The 20,105-nt window shown below is 42.9% G+C and overlaps 2 protein-coding genes across 9 annotated transcripts in view; one reads left to right on the plus strand and one right to left on the minus strand.

Moving 5' to 3' along the window:
- The window catches only part of LOC109914944 (retinoic acid-induced protein 1), a 56,087-nt gene extending 42,677 nt beyond the window's left edge, over nucleotides 1–13,410 (plus strand). For all 7 annotated transcript variants that reach the window (XM_048609772.1, XM_048609775.1, XM_020514558.2 and 4 more), the window contains 4 exons: nucleotides 1,084–6,497; nucleotides 9,155–9,248; nucleotides 10,785–10,834; nucleotides 12,390–13,410. In XM_048609772.1, coding sequence (XP_048465729.1) covers nucleotides 1,110–6,497; nucleotides 9,155–9,248; nucleotides 10,785–10,834; nucleotides 12,390–12,413 — 5,556 coding nt within the window. In that variant the 5' untranslated portion in view covers nucleotides 1,084–1,109 and the 3' untranslated portion in view covers nucleotides 12,414–13,410. The remainder of the gene's footprint in view (nucleotides 1–1,083; nucleotides 6,498–9,154; nucleotides 9,249–10,784; nucleotides 10,835–12,389) is intronic.
- Nucleotides 13,411–15,778: 2,368 nt separating this feature from the next.
- The window catches only part of srebf1 (sterol regulatory element binding transcription factor 1), a 41,617-nt gene continuing 37,290 nt past the window's right edge, over nucleotides 15,779–20,105 (minus strand). For both annotated transcript variants that reach the window (XM_048609264.1, XM_048609265.1), the window contains exons 17-19: nucleotides 18,085–18,270; nucleotides 17,063–17,177; nucleotides 15,779–16,377 (exon numbers count right to left, since the gene is read on the minus strand). In XM_048609264.1, the coding sequence (XP_048465221.1) occupies nucleotides 16,157–16,377; nucleotides 17,063–17,177; nucleotides 18,085–18,270 (522 nt within the window). In that variant the 3' untranslated portion in view covers nucleotides 15,779–16,156. The remainder of the gene's footprint in view (nucleotides 16,378–17,062; nucleotides 17,178–18,084; nucleotides 18,271–20,105) is intronic.

Genomic DNA, 20,105 nt, shown 5'->3' on the forward strand with positions numbered 1-20,105 from the left:
CTTTATTATAATGGATTGTAGGGATTGAAGATCTGTGTATATAATTGGGAGACTGCAGGCCCTTTCATGTATAATAGACAATAATAGTGACTGCAGATCCTGCATAATTATAGGGTATAACAGAAATTGCAAGTCCCTATATGTGTAATGGAACAGTAGAGACTGCAGACTCCGTCACAAAGTTTAGCAAAGACTTGGGTATATCAGAGCAGCAAAGATTGCAGATCTTGCTATATAATAGATTATCAGATATGAACGAATCTTGTGTAAAGAGATCACAAGAGATTATCAGAGACTGGATTACTGTATACATCAGAGATTAACAAAGACAGAAAAGCATTAATATATATTATATATATATATATTATCACAGAGACTGCAGACCTCTTTTTAAAGCAAAAATTTTCCCGAATGTATACTTTATTCATATCATCTGGAAAAGAGTATTATATAAAGTTTCGATTTGGCATTACACAAAATACAATAAAGATCAGTTTCTTTTGATACCGTACCATGAGGTATCTCACCACACCTGCCATTCCAGGTTATATTTACACTTTACATTTACATTTTATGCCAAAAGTATCTGAAAATGGTCTCTCTTTGCAAGGACACAATGTACAAGTGTTTAATATCCAGAAAAAGGCTGCTGTCCATTGCAGTACAAGAGTGGGGCCATGGACCAGACCTGTACTATGTAGTGCCTGACTACTGATGATCTGGTTCCTATAGCAATAGAAAAGGGACCATTGCTCCTATCTGCCCAGTTGTTTTCTTTCACTGTGGTTATACATTTCAATGTTTTGGTGCACACCAGAACATACTCCTAGTGTCTCCAGGTGAAGGAGACAAAGGATTGGATGCCCTAGCTCCCACTAAAGAATATGTCCTTGTTATTAACAGAGTGTGCAGGTGTATTGTACAGAATATTTCAAATCCGAAGCATGACTGAATTGAGAACTCTTTATAGCTGTTTTAGAGCAATTACCGCATCAACGACTGTCAGAGGTGGTTTTGTAATCTTTTATCAGCAGAAGATGGCCAGTGTATTTATTGTTCTGTATGATTCTTGTTCATTCACAGGGACCAGTGACACAAGTTAAAAGGCCATGCAGTCCTTCCGAGATCCTGGGGCTTTCCAAAGCAACCAGCAAACCTTCCAGCAAGTCCGGGCTGACTCATCTCGGTTAGACAGCTATAGGCAACAGAACCCGGTCGCTCAAAGCTACGAGGCCCATGGGATCACATCAAAGGAGTATTACAACCAGCAGTCTTACCAAGGCTACGGCAGCAACACCGCGGGCACTTATTACAGTGGCGTGAAACAAGCGTCTGCTCAGCAGCCGCAGGCTCGGGCTCTGAGCGCGGCATCAAGCTACCAGAGTGGAGCATACTCGAGGCAGTATCAGAACGAAGGCCAAACTCCGAAATGGGGTTCCCAAGGCTCTTCAGTGGGCGGGCTCTCTCAGTACGGCCAGGACTCTGCCTTTAAAAGCTCTGCCCCCTCCACGGCTGCTGCCTACCAACAGCAGCACATGCAAGGCAACACCGGCAGGACCCCCCCTGCTCTGTCCACCCAACAGAGCCACTTCATGCACCAGGCCCACCACAAGTCCATCATGGGCCAGGCCTCCCCTTACATTGCCAGGCCAGCCCAATTCAACCAGACCTTTCAGTCCTCTCCCAGCTCCTATCCCACCGTCCAGGATTACAGCCAACCCTCCCGGTCGTATGAGGGCTATGGCCAAGTGCCGGCAAGTTCCCAGTATGAGAGGCAGAGTGCAGCCACACCGGACTTCCCCAGCCAGGCTGGCTACGCTTACAAAGCTGGCATGGCCAAGAGTGGGGGCTATGAGCAGAACAAGGCCGCTCAGGTCAAACAGCATAGCCTCCAATATCACAACCAAGCAAAGTTGCACCTTCTCAATCAGTCACCTCAAGTGTACTATCAGCCAGATGCTCCGGTCAAATCTCCCGAGCAGTTCTATCAAACCTTCAGCCCCACCTCGAGTCACTCTCCCGTCTCCACGGTGGTAAGATCACCTTCATATAGCTCAACTCCCTCCCCATTAATGGCCACTCCTGAGTCCCTGCAATACGGCCAGGCCACCGAAGCTGACATCAAGTCCAATGTTTCTCATCTGATGGCCCCCGCTGTCACTTGTACCACACAGAGTTCCAGCAAGACCCCAGGGCCAAGTTGCAAGGAAAAGCTTCCGGAGAAGTTACTGTCGGATGGAGCTTTCAGCAGCCTCATTGCCCTGAGCTCTCAGGTGGAAAACATTCCCAGGACTGTGCAGCAGCTCTTACTTTCAAACACCCTCGCCCCTCACAGGAAAATGGGCAAACGCCTGCCGAAAAAGTCGGAAATCCTAAAGGAGCTGAAGAGCTCCGAAGAGAGCCTGTATTCTGAAGAAGCCCTGGGCACACCTCAGTCAGTGCAAGCTGAGCTGCAGGAGGGGGAGTATTCCAGCAGCTCCGAGGAGCAGCTGGACAAAATGCCCTTCTTCCAAGGCCACTGCAGGAACTCTGCTAACCTGGACGCTTTGAGGAAGAATCTGGATACCATCCTGTCCTGCTCGGTTGCCTCATCTAATGACATGGCCACAGACTCTAAGCTGGACAACTCTGCCCAGAGTAGCGAAGCTTGCCTAGCATCGGCAGACTTTGAGAAGTTGGCTGCCGATAGACAAGCTCTCCTGTTCACCAAGGAGGATATGAAATCGTCCAGTGTTATCATTCTAAAGGACTCTTCCAAGGAGAGGCTGGAGACAGAACTGAAGTTTAACCATTTTGGAGGGGACAAGGAAAGTAAAGGGACACATTTCAACCTGTACAGCGCTGAGAACTTTGCAGGCCACTTAATCCGTGCCAAACGTCCCGGCCAAGGCCAGGCCCTTGTCTCCGATTGCAACAAGAGCACAGTGAAGAGTGACTGCTCAATGCTGACAGAGGGTTTTGGTGACGTCTCTTACAGCGAATCCCAGGCTTTTCCACACACCATAGAGTGCCCCAACACAATCCAGCCTTTAGCAGGCGATTACAGAGAGAGCCTGGTGTCTAACAGCAACCATGAGTGCTACTCCTCACAGATTCCCGGAGCCCCTCAGGATTTGGAGAAGATGAAGTCACTCGATTTGCCCGATCCGAAAGGGAAAGAGACCCCTCTGGGGTGGGAGGAGCTCGATGCCAACTTGTCACAGTGTGACCTTCAGAAGAAATACCTTCAGAAACTCCAGGCCAACTACAAACAGGAACCGAGAACGTTACAGAAGGATTCGGCTCCTGTACACTTGGTCCAAGAGAGGGAAGACCAGAGAGAAGGGAACGAGGAGGAGAAGCCAGAGAATGGTGGGAGCAGCAACTCTGAGCTAAGACTGCCCACCATTGAGCAGATTGAGAGCACACGGATGAAGGTGGAAGAAGATGAGGAGCTCGCAGTGGAATCGAAAGGAAGTGCGGTTTTACAGGATATAAGGAAATCTGTTATTTGTGATGTGTCCCCCACACGTCAGAGTGTTAAGGAACTGGTCCCTGCACATTCCGAAGGGGAATGTAGCTGCTCAGAGGACAAGCTGAACAGCACCGAGAGAGAACAGGATAGAGCAGCTTCCAGTCCCACCCCTCGCTTACTGCCACACTCCGTTATCCACGTGGGACCTGCAATAGGTGCCGAGCCCAAGGTCGGACAAGGGGACCTTTCAGGAGCCGAGATGAAGCCGGATGGTGAAAGTGGCAAGCGCAAAGACACTGAGGAGGGCATGGTCCCCGAACCACAGGCAGTCCCCCAGCCTCTGGGTTTCCCAACACTTCCGTCCGAGGTAATCAGCTCGGCGCTGACCGAAATAGAGAATGCTCCCACGAAGGTGCCGGAGAGCAAAGGGCTGAGAGTCCGGAGAATGTCGTCCAGACCGGGGCAAGGAGCAGCTTTTAGGGGCAAAGATCACTCCCCGCCCGAACCAGCAGAGAATATCCAGCCCGTCAAGGTAGCGCCAGCCGGCAAACTGAAATGTTTAGGGTCACAGCGAGAGCGAGCTAAAAACAGAGGGTCCCAAGAAGGTCTCAGTGTCTCCGAGCCGACTCGGATGTGCACTCGCTCTTCCAGTGCTTTACTGGAGCCCGAGCTGAGTGTCCAGTCCCGGGCTCTCTTGAGGAAGGGGATGGTCAGTCAGAGGGACGATGGTCTGAGGGAAATGGGCTGCAGCTCACGGCACAGGGTGAACTCTGACTCAGACAAGTGTTTGATCCAAAGACAAGGAGGTTCCAATCCAAATTTGAGAGCACACCTGACCAGACCCAGCAGCATGTTGAACAAACCCAGTTACGGTCTTCATCCAGAGCAACAGATAAAGAGCCAAGAGCGCTTGAGCCAAGAAGCTAGTTCATATAAATCGGTCGTACTGAGAGCCAGAACTAGGGCCCAGGGAATGGTTTTGCAAAAAGATGTCAAACAACGCAAGAGCTGTAATCTTGTCCCCAGTCGATGCTTGACCACCAGAAATAGTTCTTCAGTGCCCAAACCTCAAAGACAACTGACCCCCAGACAAGAGGCGCTGGACTATGTATCAGAGGAGATGACAGGTGAAAGATTAAAAGCACGAAATTCAGCTTTAAGGCTAGGGGGGCAGGAAGACCAAAGATGTCCCTTAACACACCCTTTGAAAAGAAAAGGTTACTGCTCCCTTTCACTGATCCCGGCTAAACGGCAGCATCAAATGTTGAAGGCCAACGACATGAGGACAGAGAAACCAAAACCATTGGCCAGCCCATGTCCATCAGAGAGCAGTCACCCAACAGCTCAGTTTGAGATGGCCGAACCCGTCCAAGGAGAGAGCAGTGAAGGGACAACTGAACGTTGTCTCAGTAAAGAGCTAACAGCCACTGATGGCAGTGCTCAGCCTGTTCTCTCCCTCAAGACCCCTCCGAAGACAAAGATTCTTCCACCTCGCAAAGGTAGAGGCCTAAAACTGGAGGCAATTGTGCAGAAGATCACTTCCCCAAACTCCAAATCATTCGCCTGCAGCAACTATTCAGATAGTAACGTGACATGTTTGACCCTGGACGAGATCCTGTCCCTGAAAGAAGAGAAACTCGCTGAGAACTCCAGCAGTGAGGTAGAACAGGCACTGATTGAGCAAAGCAAAGTGACGGCCAAAGATGCTTCTTCAAAGATTGCCCTGGTAGAGTTGAATAAAAAATGCCTCATCGCATCCAAGAGACTCAAAGAGGAAACAGAGTCACAAACTGAGGAGAACAGCAGTAGTCAAGTGAAGGCTGATGGAAATCTATCTGTAGGGCCAGAATGTGTGGAGGCAGAGGACAGGCAAAGTGGGAAGCTTTCTCCAAAGGATAGAATCACGGAAGAGAAAGAGGGGAAACAGCTTACCTCCCCTTCTTCTATTTTGTCTTCTGTTTCAGATCCAGGTCCCAATGAAGAGGTGGAGCACCCTCGGGGTGTCATGGAGCTGAAGAGGCAAGCCCCCCCTCCAAAGAGGCGCAGTCACCAGGCAGCAAGTCAAAAGGTCAAACAAGCCAAGAGTAATTCTAAACCCAGAAGGCCTGCTGGACGAGGTGGCAGAAGAAGAAGAAAGCACCTTAAAGGGAGCAAGAGTACAAAAGCTGCTCACAGGCGAAAAAGTCAACTGAAGAGAAGAAACCTCCCCCTTGTGGAAACCAAAGAACCAGTGATACGATTAAAATACGTGTCATATAAGATGCCAAGAGCAGAGAACAATGCCAAGAGCTTTTCTCCTTATATTCGTGTTGAGAAGAGCAATGAGGTATCATCTATCTGTACAGTCATTAACACCTTACCAGAGGAACAGTCAAGGTTCCAAAAAATGAAGAAAAAATCTTCATTCTCACAGCCCCCTGTATCAGTTAGCAAGACATTGCCAACATCTTCAGCTATGTTACCAGGGCCTGTGGTGCTAGATTCCGTCAGGCAAGGCTGCCTGGTCTGTTGCTTATGTGGAAGACCCAAGAATCACAAGGAGCTCGGAGACCTCTTTGGACCCTACTACCCAGAGGATTATATACCACCCATCACAAAGAACCAGCATGTCAAGGGGAAGTTGGAGATAAAGAGTGAAATCAAAGAGAGGCGAGATGGGGTTTCCGCGGAATCAAAGGGAGCTGACTCGGACAATGAGAGCACTGTCAGTATTACAGCCGAGGTCCCACCAAGTTTGGAGAAGGCTCCATTCAGTCTGGAGAAGGCAACCGAGGTGGAAGATCAGAATCCGCTTAGGACTAGCTCAAGAGAAAAGTGCAAAAAGCTGAGTTGCTACTGCTGTGAGAAAACGGCCGAAGATACGGAGCCGAAGAAAATGAAGAAGAAGCCGGGCTTGGAGGAGGAGCTGCAGGCCCCTGAGCTGCCCCTTGACCCCCACGAGCACTGGTTACACGGAGCCTGTGCTGTGTGGACCAGCGGAGTGTACCTGGCTGCTGGGAAGCTGTACGGTTTGCAGGAGGCTGTGGAGATGGCCAGTGAGATGGTGAGATATCAAACTCTGATCGTTAGGGGGCTAGGAAATGCTGCCTGCTGAAGCACCACAGAAATGAACTTGCTGCAAAGAGACCATAAAAACATTGTGCATGTGTCCCAGGCATAGAGAGATTCAGTCACGATGGAACTATTAAGTTTTTTTTTTAAAGGGTAAAGTAGGTCAGAGCAATGTCCCTTTACCTTCTTAGATGCGAGTTTAGAGTAAGAGGGTTGCAAATCCCCACATTGGCCTTTGATGGGAAAGTGGGGCGTTCCTAAGGAATGGCCGACTGGAATCACAGTGCATTCCCTATCAATCTGACCACAGCAGCACAAGTGAAGGTAATTCTCCATTCCCCAGACAGATATTAGACCGTGAGGCAGCTTCACTGGATAATTCGGGTCCCTGTAACTGGTGGCATGGAGACTGGGGAGAAACATAGATGATAGCAGCAGGAGTAGGTCACTCTGCCCTTTGAGCCTGCTCCACCATTCAGTGTGATCATGGCTGATCGTCCAACTCAGTACCCTGTTCCCATAGCCTTGGATCCCTTTAGCTCTAAGAACTATATCTAACTACTTCTTCAGGACATTCAGGGCTTTGGCCTTAAGCACTTTCTATGCCAGAGAATCCCACAGGCTCACCACTGTCTGGGCGATATCACTTCTCCTGATCTCAGTCCTATATGGCCTACCTCATACCTTTAGACTGTGATGCTTGGTTCTGGACTTGCCCGTCATTGGGAACACCCTTCCTATGTTTACCCTGTCTAGTTCTGTTAGAATTTTACAAGTTTCTATGAGATCCTCCCTTATTATTCCAGAAGGGTTAAGTACAGTCAGGCACTGGAAATGAACTGCTTATGTTCCTCAGCAGAACAGTCTCATTATAAGGACTTCAAAACAAAGATTGTGAGGAAACACCGAAAAGAAGTTTTAAGGAGCGTCTTAAATACACTTGAGAGATTTTAAAATAAATTAAAGGTTATCAGGATGCAGCAGGGGACTGAGACTTAATGAATAGTTCTTTCAAAAGCACAGTGGACCAAATGGCCTTCTGTGCTGTACAATCCAGAGTCAAATCATTTAGAAGATTTAGAATCAAGTGGATAGTTTTCTCTTTCCTCCCTAACCCTTGTAGCAAGATCACCACCCCTCCGCCCACCTCCAGTGCCCCACCAGTTTGTCCTCAATAAATCTTGTACTCTATTTTAAGCTCCTGCTACCAACTGGGTGTGCAGAGGTAATCTTTCTCTATCCAAGTTCATTAAGTCCTAACAGTTCCTCAGTTTCAGGGATGACAGTCTTCTATTCTCTTCATCTTGCCTTGAAAATGCACGTTTTGGTTCTACTTCAGATTGTTGTGTGCTATAAGAGGAAATGACACCACTTGGTTCATTGTGTCCACTCCCGACTCTTTTAAAAGGCCTAACCAATTACTTTCCTAGCGGCCCTGAAAATTTCCCCTTTCAAACGGTTGCGTGATTGAAGATTACTTCTTAAATTTCCAATTTATTTGGATTTTTCTTTGCAGTCCCCTCCTCAGAAATAGTGTTACTATTTCCTGCAGAGGAAAGCTAGTTTAATTCTCAATCATTTCTAGGAAGGTCAATCCCAATTTTTTTTATGAATAGACATCAACTTTAAATCATCTAACTTTTTTGTTGATTAAGTATTGGTGGTGAGAGGAAGGGGGCGGGGAATGCTATTCCTGATCATAGAAGGGTATGAAATATCTTGTGGCATCTGGTGTCAGTAAAGCAGTACAAATAATTTTTTCTCTAGCACCCGTGCTGTGGGAGTTTGATCAAGCCACTATGGATTATTTTCCTGCTGAGTGGTAATTGTATCTTTATGTTCCATCACTGCGTTTGAAGATGTTTTTCTCCCAGAGTGAGAATCCCAGTCAGTATCACACTGGTACTCTACGCTATTGAAATGACTAGTAATCTACTCCTGTCACACTAGATGAGCCAAAAATAATTATCTTTGCAAACAAGGTCCTGAGAGTTGGAGCAAAAAAATTAATTTGGTCTATTTTGTGTAGTAAAGAGGCCTCAGGTTCTTCAGAAGTGTAATCGACAGCAATTAGATGCAGAGCAAAATGATTAAAGGTGGGTCGTGGGACAGTAACAACTGTATGAACTTTAATATCCTGAAACGACCCAAAGTGCTTCACGGGAGCAAGTTTCTAACTGAGTCTAACACATTGAGATATGCAAGGAGACATGGCGTGGGTTTTAAGAAGCTTCTTAAAGGAGAATTGGGGGATAGTGAGGGAGGGGTGCAGAAAGTTTTGGGAAAGAAATTCCTTGCTTGGTCTGGTGGGATGAAGAGAATGGGGTCTGCACAAAAGGCCGAGCCAGAGAGACAAGGCATTCTTGAAGGGTTAATTTCATTTTAAAATGTTGTTACTCTGGGTGGTCAATTTTGTTGAATGTGCAGCTCCTTGCAATCTTTCTGAGGGGCCAAACACGCATGTTTTTATTCACAGGATGCTCCTCTGGTGCAAGTGTATAGAACTGGTATAGAAGTGTATAGAGCTCTGGTTTTAGAGCTCAGGACAAAGCTATTAACTTGTTTGTTGTCTCATTTTTGGAAAGTGAAATTTAGGTCCATTTGCTTCTTTTAAAAAACAATTGTGCAGTGTTTATTTTTTCTTCACAGAAATGTTCCACGTGCGAGCAGGTGGGTGCCACTCTGGGCTGCTACACCAAGGGGTGCAATCAGAAATATCATTATATCTGTGCCATTGAGTCAGGTAAGGAGGACACCATCTCTCAGTAATTGTCAAAACTATCCCTCCCTCTGTTTAACTCAGCTGTAGTCAATAAACATTGACACAAATTTAAGACTTAAATCTCCTTCAATTCTGTACCCAAAGAAAGGTTCAACAGTGCCACAATCTCTACATACCACTAATGCACCCTGAATGCACCCAGAGGGGATTGAACCTGATGCTGTTGACCCGAATCTGACCCAGTGGCTGTTCACCAAGGTCTGAGTTGTAGCAATGTGAATTCTCACAAGTTTGTTGTCGTCTGAAGCTATAATCAGTGCTGATAGAGATTCCACTTTTTTTCTGTCATGTGGCTGACCAGGAATTTCCCTGATTCTACCTGAATTTCACACGCTTTGGAAGGATTTGCAAGTTGAAGCTTGCCCAACTTTATAAATGCATTTTCCTTCACCATCAAATCCTGGGGTAGGACACAAACCTAGAGCTTCTCATTTAGAGGTGGTGCACTACCCACTGTACAAGATTTCCATTTAACTCCAGTGACTGAATTTTCTGTAGGGAATTGATGTATACTTGAAAAGGGAAATCATTGCCAAGCTCTAAGGAAGGTAATGTTGGGTGAGTTGGGATTAACTGGATACTTTTGCCAACGAACTGGTAGAGGCATGATGAGCTGAATGGCTTCATCTAAAATTAAAAACCTAAACCTGCAAATACAACTAACTTCGTTCACATCGAGGTCCACCCAGATTTTTTTTCCCCATGAGCCACATACCTGTATTCTATGCCTTGTTAACCTCAGCACTGATATTTTCTGTGCATCTTCAGGACCATACAATGTCATAATAGAAACAAATATTCAGCACACCTGGTAATACCAAAGTAAAGAAATTGCAATGATATAGGACAAGTAATAAAACAGCACATAACCTTAGGATGTGTCAAAGTATTTTACAGCCACTAAAGTACTTTTTTGCAGTGTAATAATCATTGTAATGTGGAAAGTACAACAGCCAGTTATCCCACAAATTGATGCTTCCACAAAAAGGGATTGTGCTGGTTGGGAGGATGCTATTGGCTGGGACTAATGTTCCCATCAAGCTGTACACATGACCATGCAGCAACCTGGAGGATGCTATATTTATATATGTGGCCATGCAAAAGATTCAAAGGGGTCATGTATTGATTAAAAAACCTGCTCATGGAGACCAAAATTTTAAAGTAACATTAGCTGTGACATTGGAGCACTATCCTGTTTCTTTTTCTTAAATAGCAATTTGGGATCTTCCGGGTCCACATGACTGGGCAGATGAAGCTTTGATTCAATGTCTCATCTGAAGGACAACATCATTGATAATATTGTATTCTCTCTGGGTCTTGTTTCTGTGCTGAACTGCCTAGAGTGGAGTTTGAATGGACGATCTTCTGACTCCGAGCCACAGTTGGCACTTTATCCGAAAGCAATGTTGTACCTCTTCTTGCCTTTTTGTAAATGCTGTTGAGCCTGCACTAATTATTGTTCTTGTTTTTGCTTTCACTCATCCCTACTCCCCACAGGCTGCCAATTAAGTGAAGAGAATTTTTCAATGAAATGTACAAAACATAAGGTAGGAAAGAAATGAATTTAGGGAGCTGCACTTTGAAAGTATCAGTTTCCTTTTAGCTTTTTCTTTTCAAAGTGAAAATTAAAATATAAACAAAAGGCAACCTTGTATCACTGAACTGCTGAGTATTAAGTAAACCTAATGTTCAAATTGTTATTCTACATTTAATGCTTTGGTACAGAGGCAAACAGGCAAAGTTCACCAGTGGGTGGATTTTTATATACTATAGATAGAATTTGTGTGCAATCACTTGGTGTGCTTGTTCATTTTAATCAAAGGTTTGGAACTGTAACGAGCATCAGAGATAATAAAGCTGAATGTTTTCATTGTTGAGATCAACAATTCACTGTGCCAGAGCAGAAGCTGCAGGATTCCTTCTAACTGCTCCCAGCCTTGTTTATGTTCCATATGTGAGCTGACATTGTATTAACAGTGAGCAGCCCCTCACAGAATTGTGACTGGTATACCTATGGCTGGAGATCCATTTACATTGAGGGCAGACTGTTGACTGGAACATCATACATGTGTCTTTCGATCTTGGGAACTCTGCAAAGCAACTGCTGTTGTATTTTAGAGAAATGCAGATGCTAATTTGCATAGAGCAAGATCCCAGAACAGCAATGAACAGATACAATGTTTGCTTGTTATTTGAGTTAAGTGTTGGCCATGTCATTGGGAGAACTTTCCTGCTCTTGTTTTAGCAGCATTATGAGATTTATTCAGACTGTTATTGCCATTCATTCATGCATAAAACTGTCAAGTAAATTAGATGCCAGAAGCTACATTCTTACAGACGGCTCGACTAGGTGTTTACATTAGCATTATGCTAATTGTCAGGGAAATTCAAAATGATCCATTTACGAAATTAATTCTGTTTCCTATTGAAATCTAATATCTTGATAGTTTATAAAATAATACAAGGCCTGTAAACACTTCATTAACGTTATATCATTTTAGTATACAGTGCACTGTTTGCCTATATATATAGCCAACTTCACCACTAGATGGAGCATTGTACTGGCCTGTGCATAATTGGAACAACACTGATTATTGAGGATATCAATAATGTCTTATCACATCCACAGCTTAATGGTGACGCAGCATCGCCTAACCATTTCCTTATTAGAGTAAACAAATGGAAAAAGTTGTGTTGCTATCAGATCTGAACCAACGTGATCACTTGGGGTGAACAGTATAAACACTCAAATCATGATCTGACATGGGGGATGACCAAACTAATCTGGTCTGGATAACTGATGGGATCAGATGATTTCAGTTAAATTTAGAATTTTGCTAAAAAGCATTTTGTTCTTTCCCACTAATGGCATGACCTCATGGATGCAACTTCATATGCATAGAGGGATGATGGTGGCAATTTTTATTGCTGACGCCCTAACTCCTGCACGGAAACAAACACTCCCGTTTTGTTCCTTTATGTAGAATACAATAGCGAGGTACCATTCTCCTGTACAATTTAAACAACACCATAGACTGAAATATTCCTCTAGTTATTAATCTTTCATATATTATAACTGACTTTTTTTTACTCTCTTTTTAGAGCATATTGTCTAAAACACTATAACAGCAGGAAAGTTCCACTGTGCCAAGCAACAGTAACACGTAAGGTGTTAAATACAGACTGCAAACCGAGAACAGTCAATGAATGTATTGTAAAATAGTGCAGTAAAAGGAATGGAAAGATACCAAGATATCTGGAAAACGATGAGGACACCAACAGATTGACTCTGTTCCAGTCAATGTATTTTCTCCCCCATCGTATCCTTGCTGCATTTTTTTCCTGGGGGCTGGTTTGGTGGGGGGGGGTGGGTAAATATTAATAGGTTCTGCGTTTTTTCTGAACTGCAAGACGCCTGTGTAAACACTGATAATTTAAGAAGCTCCAAACCATCAATTGTCTTAATGTTGCTGTGTAGATAATCTTTCGAAGTGGGAAATTGTGGTGTTTTGCAAGGGGCTGTAAGAGGACAGGGGAATGATACCAACCTGCAGTCTGTTAATACATGATAAATGAAAACTTTACAGATGAGGACAGTCTAATTTGTTAAAATAGCTACCAAAATATGTTTTAAAACAACAAAAAAAACACAGCTGATTGCCTTGTCATGGTTTTTTTTTTCCAAGTTTTGTTCCACCAATTTTATACAGTAGAAAAACGGGGATACACCTGTGTCTTCAAAGTACTGCAGGAGATTGACTGCAGCAGTGAGTTTTCCCTTTATCACACTTGGCAGTATTTAATTATTTTGAGTTTGCAAAATTAATTTTTTGTAGTTTTTTAAAAACACAAGATAAGGTGGCCATCAGGTATCACCATGGAGAGTGTCAATCATCAACTCGAAATGTAAGGAGGAATTATGTTTCCTGTAATTATCAGTACACCCAAGTGTTATAAAGATGATTATTGAAAATTAATGGAACTGAAGATGCCTAGGTAGTCTGATATCTATTGGGAAGGGACCCACAACTTTAAAGCTCCTTTCAATGTGTAATGTAATGTAATGTATATGTACCTGTAATGCAATGCCACTTTTTAGGAATAAAAAGCTGCAGAAAGCAACCTAGCCTACTGGCATAATTGAGCAGCTCTTTGTAATCATTTTTCTCCTGTACATTTTGAGTTGCTGTATTTAATATGAGATTACATGATGCATTCTTAAGACTTCTAGGAAATTTGAAATTTCCTCCTCCAAAACACTGTGGCTGTCAGTTAAAACATTTGCAACTGAGACTTAAAAATTTATAAGAAAAGGTATCCATGAATGTGAATTAAGTTGGAGTTGATGTACAGGTGGGTCATGATCTGACTGAATGATGGAACAAGTTTGAATGGCTTCCTTAAATCCCATTTTCCTTATTGGTATTCCATTTCCTTGATCTCCTGCTAGGAATGAATAGGTATGGCTATTGGGTGCAGTTGAGAACAGGATTAGACTAGATTATTGCCCTAATCAACAAGGCTGCCATTACTCCATGGCCAGGCACAAACATGAAAAGTAGACATTTGATGGACTGCTACTGAAACCAGTGGAACCATATTCCAGCATTGCTGGGAGTGGGGAAAAATGTGACTGAAACACAAGTTCCAAAACAAAAAAAAATCAATAAGCAAACACTATACTACACTACACTATAATTTGACACCAAGCAGAAACAGTAAATTCTGTGCTACAATACTAGTATTTTTGTGAACAGCAGCACATTTCTTGACTCTAATGTTGGTCGATAGCAAATGGAAGTGTGCAAATAGCTTACTAGTTCCTGACTGAAAATTAAAATATAAAACAGCAACTCAGTATTTCTGTGCTTTTGAGCATATGTGTTTCTTTTGAATTCACTTAGAACACTAACTCTGCACTTTATAGCTCTTTAAAAGGATGTGTACAAAAGTTAGAGGTTGTAGAAATGAGCTAAGGAGAATTGTAAAGGTTATTGTAGGGATTGGTTATTCTGCAATGAAGAAAGGTTCTGCCTGGTTTCATGGGAGAGAAACTATTGAAAGACTGTTAAACTATACCCATTTGCTGTCTCCTAATTCTCATATGATCAGAGAGTTAAGGCCTTGGGCAAGAGATGCAGATGAGCAAGAACTTTTGTTTTTAAACATAGTGACTGGTTATGACTTGAGGCTTGCTACCAATGACATTGGTGGAACTGGCCATGATCAATGATTTCAAAAGGAATTAGATGAGGAAAATGAGTTTGTATGGCTATGGGACTAAATCAGGAAGTGTAACCAACTAGACTGCAGTAAGTCGAGCTGATACAGACTCATGAGCCAAATGGTTTCTTCTTAAGTGACTATGATCTACCTTTTCAAACTATTGAACAGAATTGCTAATATAGAAATGGAGGTAATTACAGAAAACCAAGAGATAAAAGAAGCCAAGACTGTTACCTCCAAGGGGATGAGTAATTGAGAGGAAAATGTTCTGTTTCATGGACTCTCAAACCCACATTGAATAAAATGGTGTTTTTAAAATGACACTAGTTATTGTCAGAGCAGCATGCAAAGTCACTAGCCAACCACACAAGAGTCTTTCCTCTACACCATGTTAGTGATGTAAGTGTTACAGGTGATTTTAATTGGGAAAAGCTAAATAAAACTTTGCATTGGCCGAGAGGTTAAACTCTAGTAATCTAACCCCAGACATTTTGCTAACTATGAAGCGGATCCAACATAGATTTCAAAATTTAACAAGCCTAGAGTCTTCATCAAATCATACAATCCCTACAGTGTGGAAGCAGGCCATTTGGCCTGTCGCTTCCACACTGACCATCTGAAGACAGCATCCACCCCCCCCAAACTACCCTATAACCCAACTTTTCCCATTGTTAATCTACTTAGCCTGCACATCCCTGGACACTGTGGGCAATTTAGCATGGCCAATCCACCTAACCTGCACATCTTTGGACTGAAGGAAGAAACTAGAAGACCCAGAAGAAACCCACACAGACACGAGGAAAATATGTAAACAAATATGTAAACTCCACAGACATTTGCCAGACAGTGGAATCAAACCAGGTCCCTGGCGCTGTGAGGCAGCAGTGCTAACCACTGAGCCACCGTGTCACCTTTCTTCAAATTATACACCTTCTCCCACACACACAGGAGTATAACCCAATTTTGGAAACCACCATATGTTATCACAATGTTGCAACTCGCAATTTAAGGTCCTCTCCTTTATATCTGTGAATAGAACCTCAACTTAATGCCTCATCCAGAGGGCTGCAGTTTCTTCAATTTGGTATTTCCCAACTACTCTGTTCAAATCCTTGTGTGCATTCAAACCCAGGAGGCAAGTGTGCATGTGACTCATCAGAACTGAAAGTGACCACTGTGCTTGCATGTACCCCAGCTCTTCAAAATACAAAACAAGGAAAAAATCCTGAGGATTTGAAAAATAATTGGAAATGCATGCAAATACGTTAGTGTAAAAAAAACAGGTTATATTTTGTCATGATACTTTCATTTGTGTTATTTTAATCATATAAAAGTATATTGCACAAAAAAGCCCAGAATGGCTTTATTATTGGTGCAGTAATACAAGGGAAGCTAAGCTTCTAGAGAAACAAGTGCTTTTAATTCTACAAAAATGAATTTGCTGCATTCCAACTTATCTTAAAAAATTATAAATATTTTTATATATACAGTTTTAAACTATGAAAATACGATTTTTATTTGACCAACTCATTATTTTAATAAAAGAACTGTGTTGCTTCTCTTGGGGGTACGTGTACACTATGTACAGTCACAATGATTCTTGGGTGTGGGGTACGTTCTAATACAAAAACGAAACAAACATTTCAACTTGTGGTGACTGTAGTGCCACTACCCAGTTTCATGATCATTTGCTGGCAATCGTGGAGAGTCCGTTTGTCACCAATCTTTTCCAAAGTGCGGGCTGCCTCTGCCAGCATGCCTACACGCTGGTCTGGAGCAGACAGGAAACTCGGGGGCAGGTAACGACATGCTAACAGAAGAGCTTCAGCATGTTCCCGCCGGCCTGGGTGTGTGTCACATTCACCTATCAAACAGAACAGGAAATACAGAAATGAGCCAGCAGTCTAACTTAGGTGCAGAAAGGCACTCACAGGTTGATTGACGAATTTAAAAAAACTTTCTTGATAGATAAATGAGCCACACAGTGTAATGAGCCAGAAAGCAGAGAGATACCAGTTTAAATTCTCATTATATGGTCAGTTAGCTGATATTATCCGTGGCAGGTACAATTGTTTTCAGTGCTTCTGGATCAGGGAGCAGGTAGAAATAAATGTTAGCCAGATTTCCCTCCTCTGATCAATATTCTCTTGGACCTTGGGTGGAACTATGTTATTCTGAAAGGTTTTCTGATATCCAAGTCCAAGCTGACCTATTAAAAACACCAATTTCAACATGGTATGCCGGACTGCAAACTGTACAGATTGGAAAAGAATGAACAAGACAGATTCCCAGGGTGTGAATGCTGTTAAGAATCACTCTTAGGACTCATTGTGCAGAAGAATGTTTCTGATCATTTGACAGCCAAGTGGCTGAGGAGGCCAAGCATCAAGTCCCAAACCAACTTGAATCCTATATAATCCTTGCACTGAGCACCAACATTCACCTGTTCATGGTTTACTGATTTGAAAAGCAGGTGCAAATGAACTTTTATACCTCACAAACTGATTAAAAGCTTAGCTTAAAATGACTGCTCTTGCAATGCCACTTACCAGCTTTGGGTACGGGGGTTGTGACCCGCCGCCTGAGACTGCGGTCCAATAGCTGATGGGTACGGGTTGGACTGGCTCCTGCCATTAACCTGGCTGTTGCTTCATGCAGAAACACCTGAAAAATAAATTAAGCTAAAACATTATATTTTTAATCAAAATGACTGTGGTTGGTGGTCCTCTCAACATCCCTCACTTGCTCTTCCTCAAGTCTACAAATAACTCTCTCTTTCTCCTCCCGGTCTCATCACTAGATTCAAGTTAAGATTTGTTACACTACCAATGATTCTAGCTCATTCCCCACCCTCTACCTAAAGTCTCTCAACTGCAGAGCTCCTTTCTTTTCTCAAACTGCACACTTAAGCAAAACCTGCACTGTCAGAAATGCTCACTTTTAGATCAGACTTTAAACCACGATCTCATTGCCATTTCACGTAGCTGTAAAAGATTAAAAGATGCACCACTCTCAGCATGGCAATCAAGTGTCGTCCAGATTATATTCTCGATACAAATTGGGACAGAGATGAAGAGGAACTTATTCTATCACAGGGGAGTCGGTCAGTGGAATCCTTTATCACAGAGGGCTATTGAGGCTGGGTTGTTCAGCAGATTCAAGGCTGAGATATGCAGATTTTTAGTCAGAAAAGGAATCAAGTGTTATGGAGAGAAGGCATGAAAGTGAAGTTGAGAATTGTCAAATCAGCCATGCTCTCATTGAATAGCACAGCGAAATGACCTACTTCTGGACTGCATCATACAGTCTTATAGCATTAATTTCCCAATCTACTAGTACAGATGTGAGTATTTCTAACTGAGTATTGCCTGTGACATTCTGAAATATGCTTCTTAGGATGCATTTCCCTCTCGTTGAGTATTTCTTCCCTCAATAGCACAGCCAAGATCAATAACTCAAGCAGTGTGAATTCACTAATCACAATTCCATTACAGAATTCAGCGGTACTCCTTTTGATTTGCAAAGTCCCTTGAAATAAATCCCTTCAATCACCATATCACAACCTACTTACTCTTCGAAGGGCTGGTCTGAATGTTTGAGACAGCTTCCTGAGGCTGCTAAGGTCCTGTTGAAAGCCTCTCAGTTCCAACGGGGATGCCTGGTGCATGCAGTTCACGGGCTGACTCATGTTGATCTGTTGCTGCCACATGCTAGTTCTGGTAATAAGCAAGAGATCACACAGCAACAGCTGCACTGCCTGAAAAAAGAACAAACAATCTCAATCACGTACCTCTTTGTTGTTGCAGTAACTGAAGTGACGAGGGTATTTTAAAGCTCTGTAATTATTTAACCATGGTTCCGAGAAAATCAGTTGAAAAGTTGCCACACTATTTTAGTTTATAGCTGCTTCACCCGAAGTTCTTTTTGTCAATTAATGTGACCACTTTCAACATGGTCCCAAAGTTCCACAGGTAAAAGCTGTTGCTGATTTGGGCCTCCATTACAGGCAGTGCGGACACCAAGTTGGGGATATGATTCTCCATGTGCAAGTTGCTTATCTCAGTCAATTGAGAACCGAAAAAAAAATACTCAAGATGACAGAACAGTATAATAGACATGCACAAATGGGAGAGGGAGGGAGAGAGAGAGACACACAGACAGACAGATGAGAGAGAGAAGAAATTAGTAACTATAGAAATAAACCACTCAAAGTCAACACACTGGTCAGCTCTGATTTTAAAGTTTGCAGCTTTTCCTCAGATGTTCTGCAGAAATGGTGTTAGGGTCTGGCTCTGTATTGCATTGCAGGTGTATTGCACATCAAGGACACATGCAATGCAACTACAATGCACCACAGCTGCAGCCATTCATTCAGTCGTGGGTCGATGAGGGAAATAAATGCACTGACCATTGTTAAATGATGCTACATCTTGGTGTTTTCCTTCTCTCTCCCTTTGTTCAAAAACTTGGGAGGGAAAAAAGCTACATTATTACCACAGAATACAAGATACATAACTATGATTATAATTAAATAGTGATCTTGACTGCATAGCTCTTCATTTTGAATCTTTTTAGTCTAGAAATTAATTATAATCTAATGTTCAAAGCTTCTCAGAGCTAGTGCTTCAGAAAGCACAACTATTTGAATGGATAGTATTATAAATGGATGTATCTAAAGCAAAATGACTCACTCCCCTCTCTATTTTAGACGAGATGAAAGGCATTGTAGTAATGAGTTTTGAGCTCTACAGATCAGGAAAGTCGCAGATTCACTTTCCTGTCTGAGCCATGTTAGCTGATCTCAGTTGCAACAGCTTTGGTAATACTATATTTGACTTCAATACTCCCCAAGCCCCCATGTCCTCTCCCAGTTAGACATATTGTGGACATCATGGTGAAGACAGGATCAGAAAGCGCCATGATGTTCTCCTTTGCCTGAACAACCTTTTGATACTTGCTTTCTTTACTCACACTTGAAAGTGACCTTGGACTATACATTAAGAATGTAAAAGTATCAATGTACCAAAGTTCAGCAGCTTCATATACCAGCATTTTAGCCAGAAAAAGTAAGCATGTAGCACATGGGGAGGTTGAAGGGCAGTTACCTGGAACAAACCACTAGCTTCAAATGTGAAGTATAATCCAAAATAAAAATTATACTCCAAGGAATGCCAGAACTTCCTAAATTCCTCACGCCATTTATAAAATACAATGGCTATGGAATCTCTGTCAGAATTCTGACTGATGACACTAGGCAGCATTTAATTGGAATAAAGATGTTAAATTGGGCATGTGGAAGAGGAGAGGATGGAAAAGAAAGGCAACTTCCTACAGAAACTAAATTAAAAATCTTCACTGGAGAGCTCCAATGCTTCTCACAGCATTGTGGGTCCACTACACATCAACAAGACCCACCTGGCACTGTTTTAGCAGCAGGTCCTTGTTGGCATGGAAATATAGCATCAATATTTCTAGGAGGGCATCTCTTGTTGAGATTCAATATTGCCCTCCCTCCCTGCCCCAGCAATATCATCTTTCCATCAACATTAGAACAAAATGCACTATAATCATCGATCGCAGAAATACTCCAGA

Source organism: Rhincodon typus, chromosome 21 (assembly GCF_021869965.1).
Source record: "Rhincodon typus isolate 14 chromosome 21, sRhiTyp1.1, whole genome shotgun sequence".
Lineage (NCBI taxonomy): Eukaryota > Metazoa > Chordata > Chondrichthyes > Orectolobiformes > Rhincodontidae > Rhincodon > Rhincodon typus.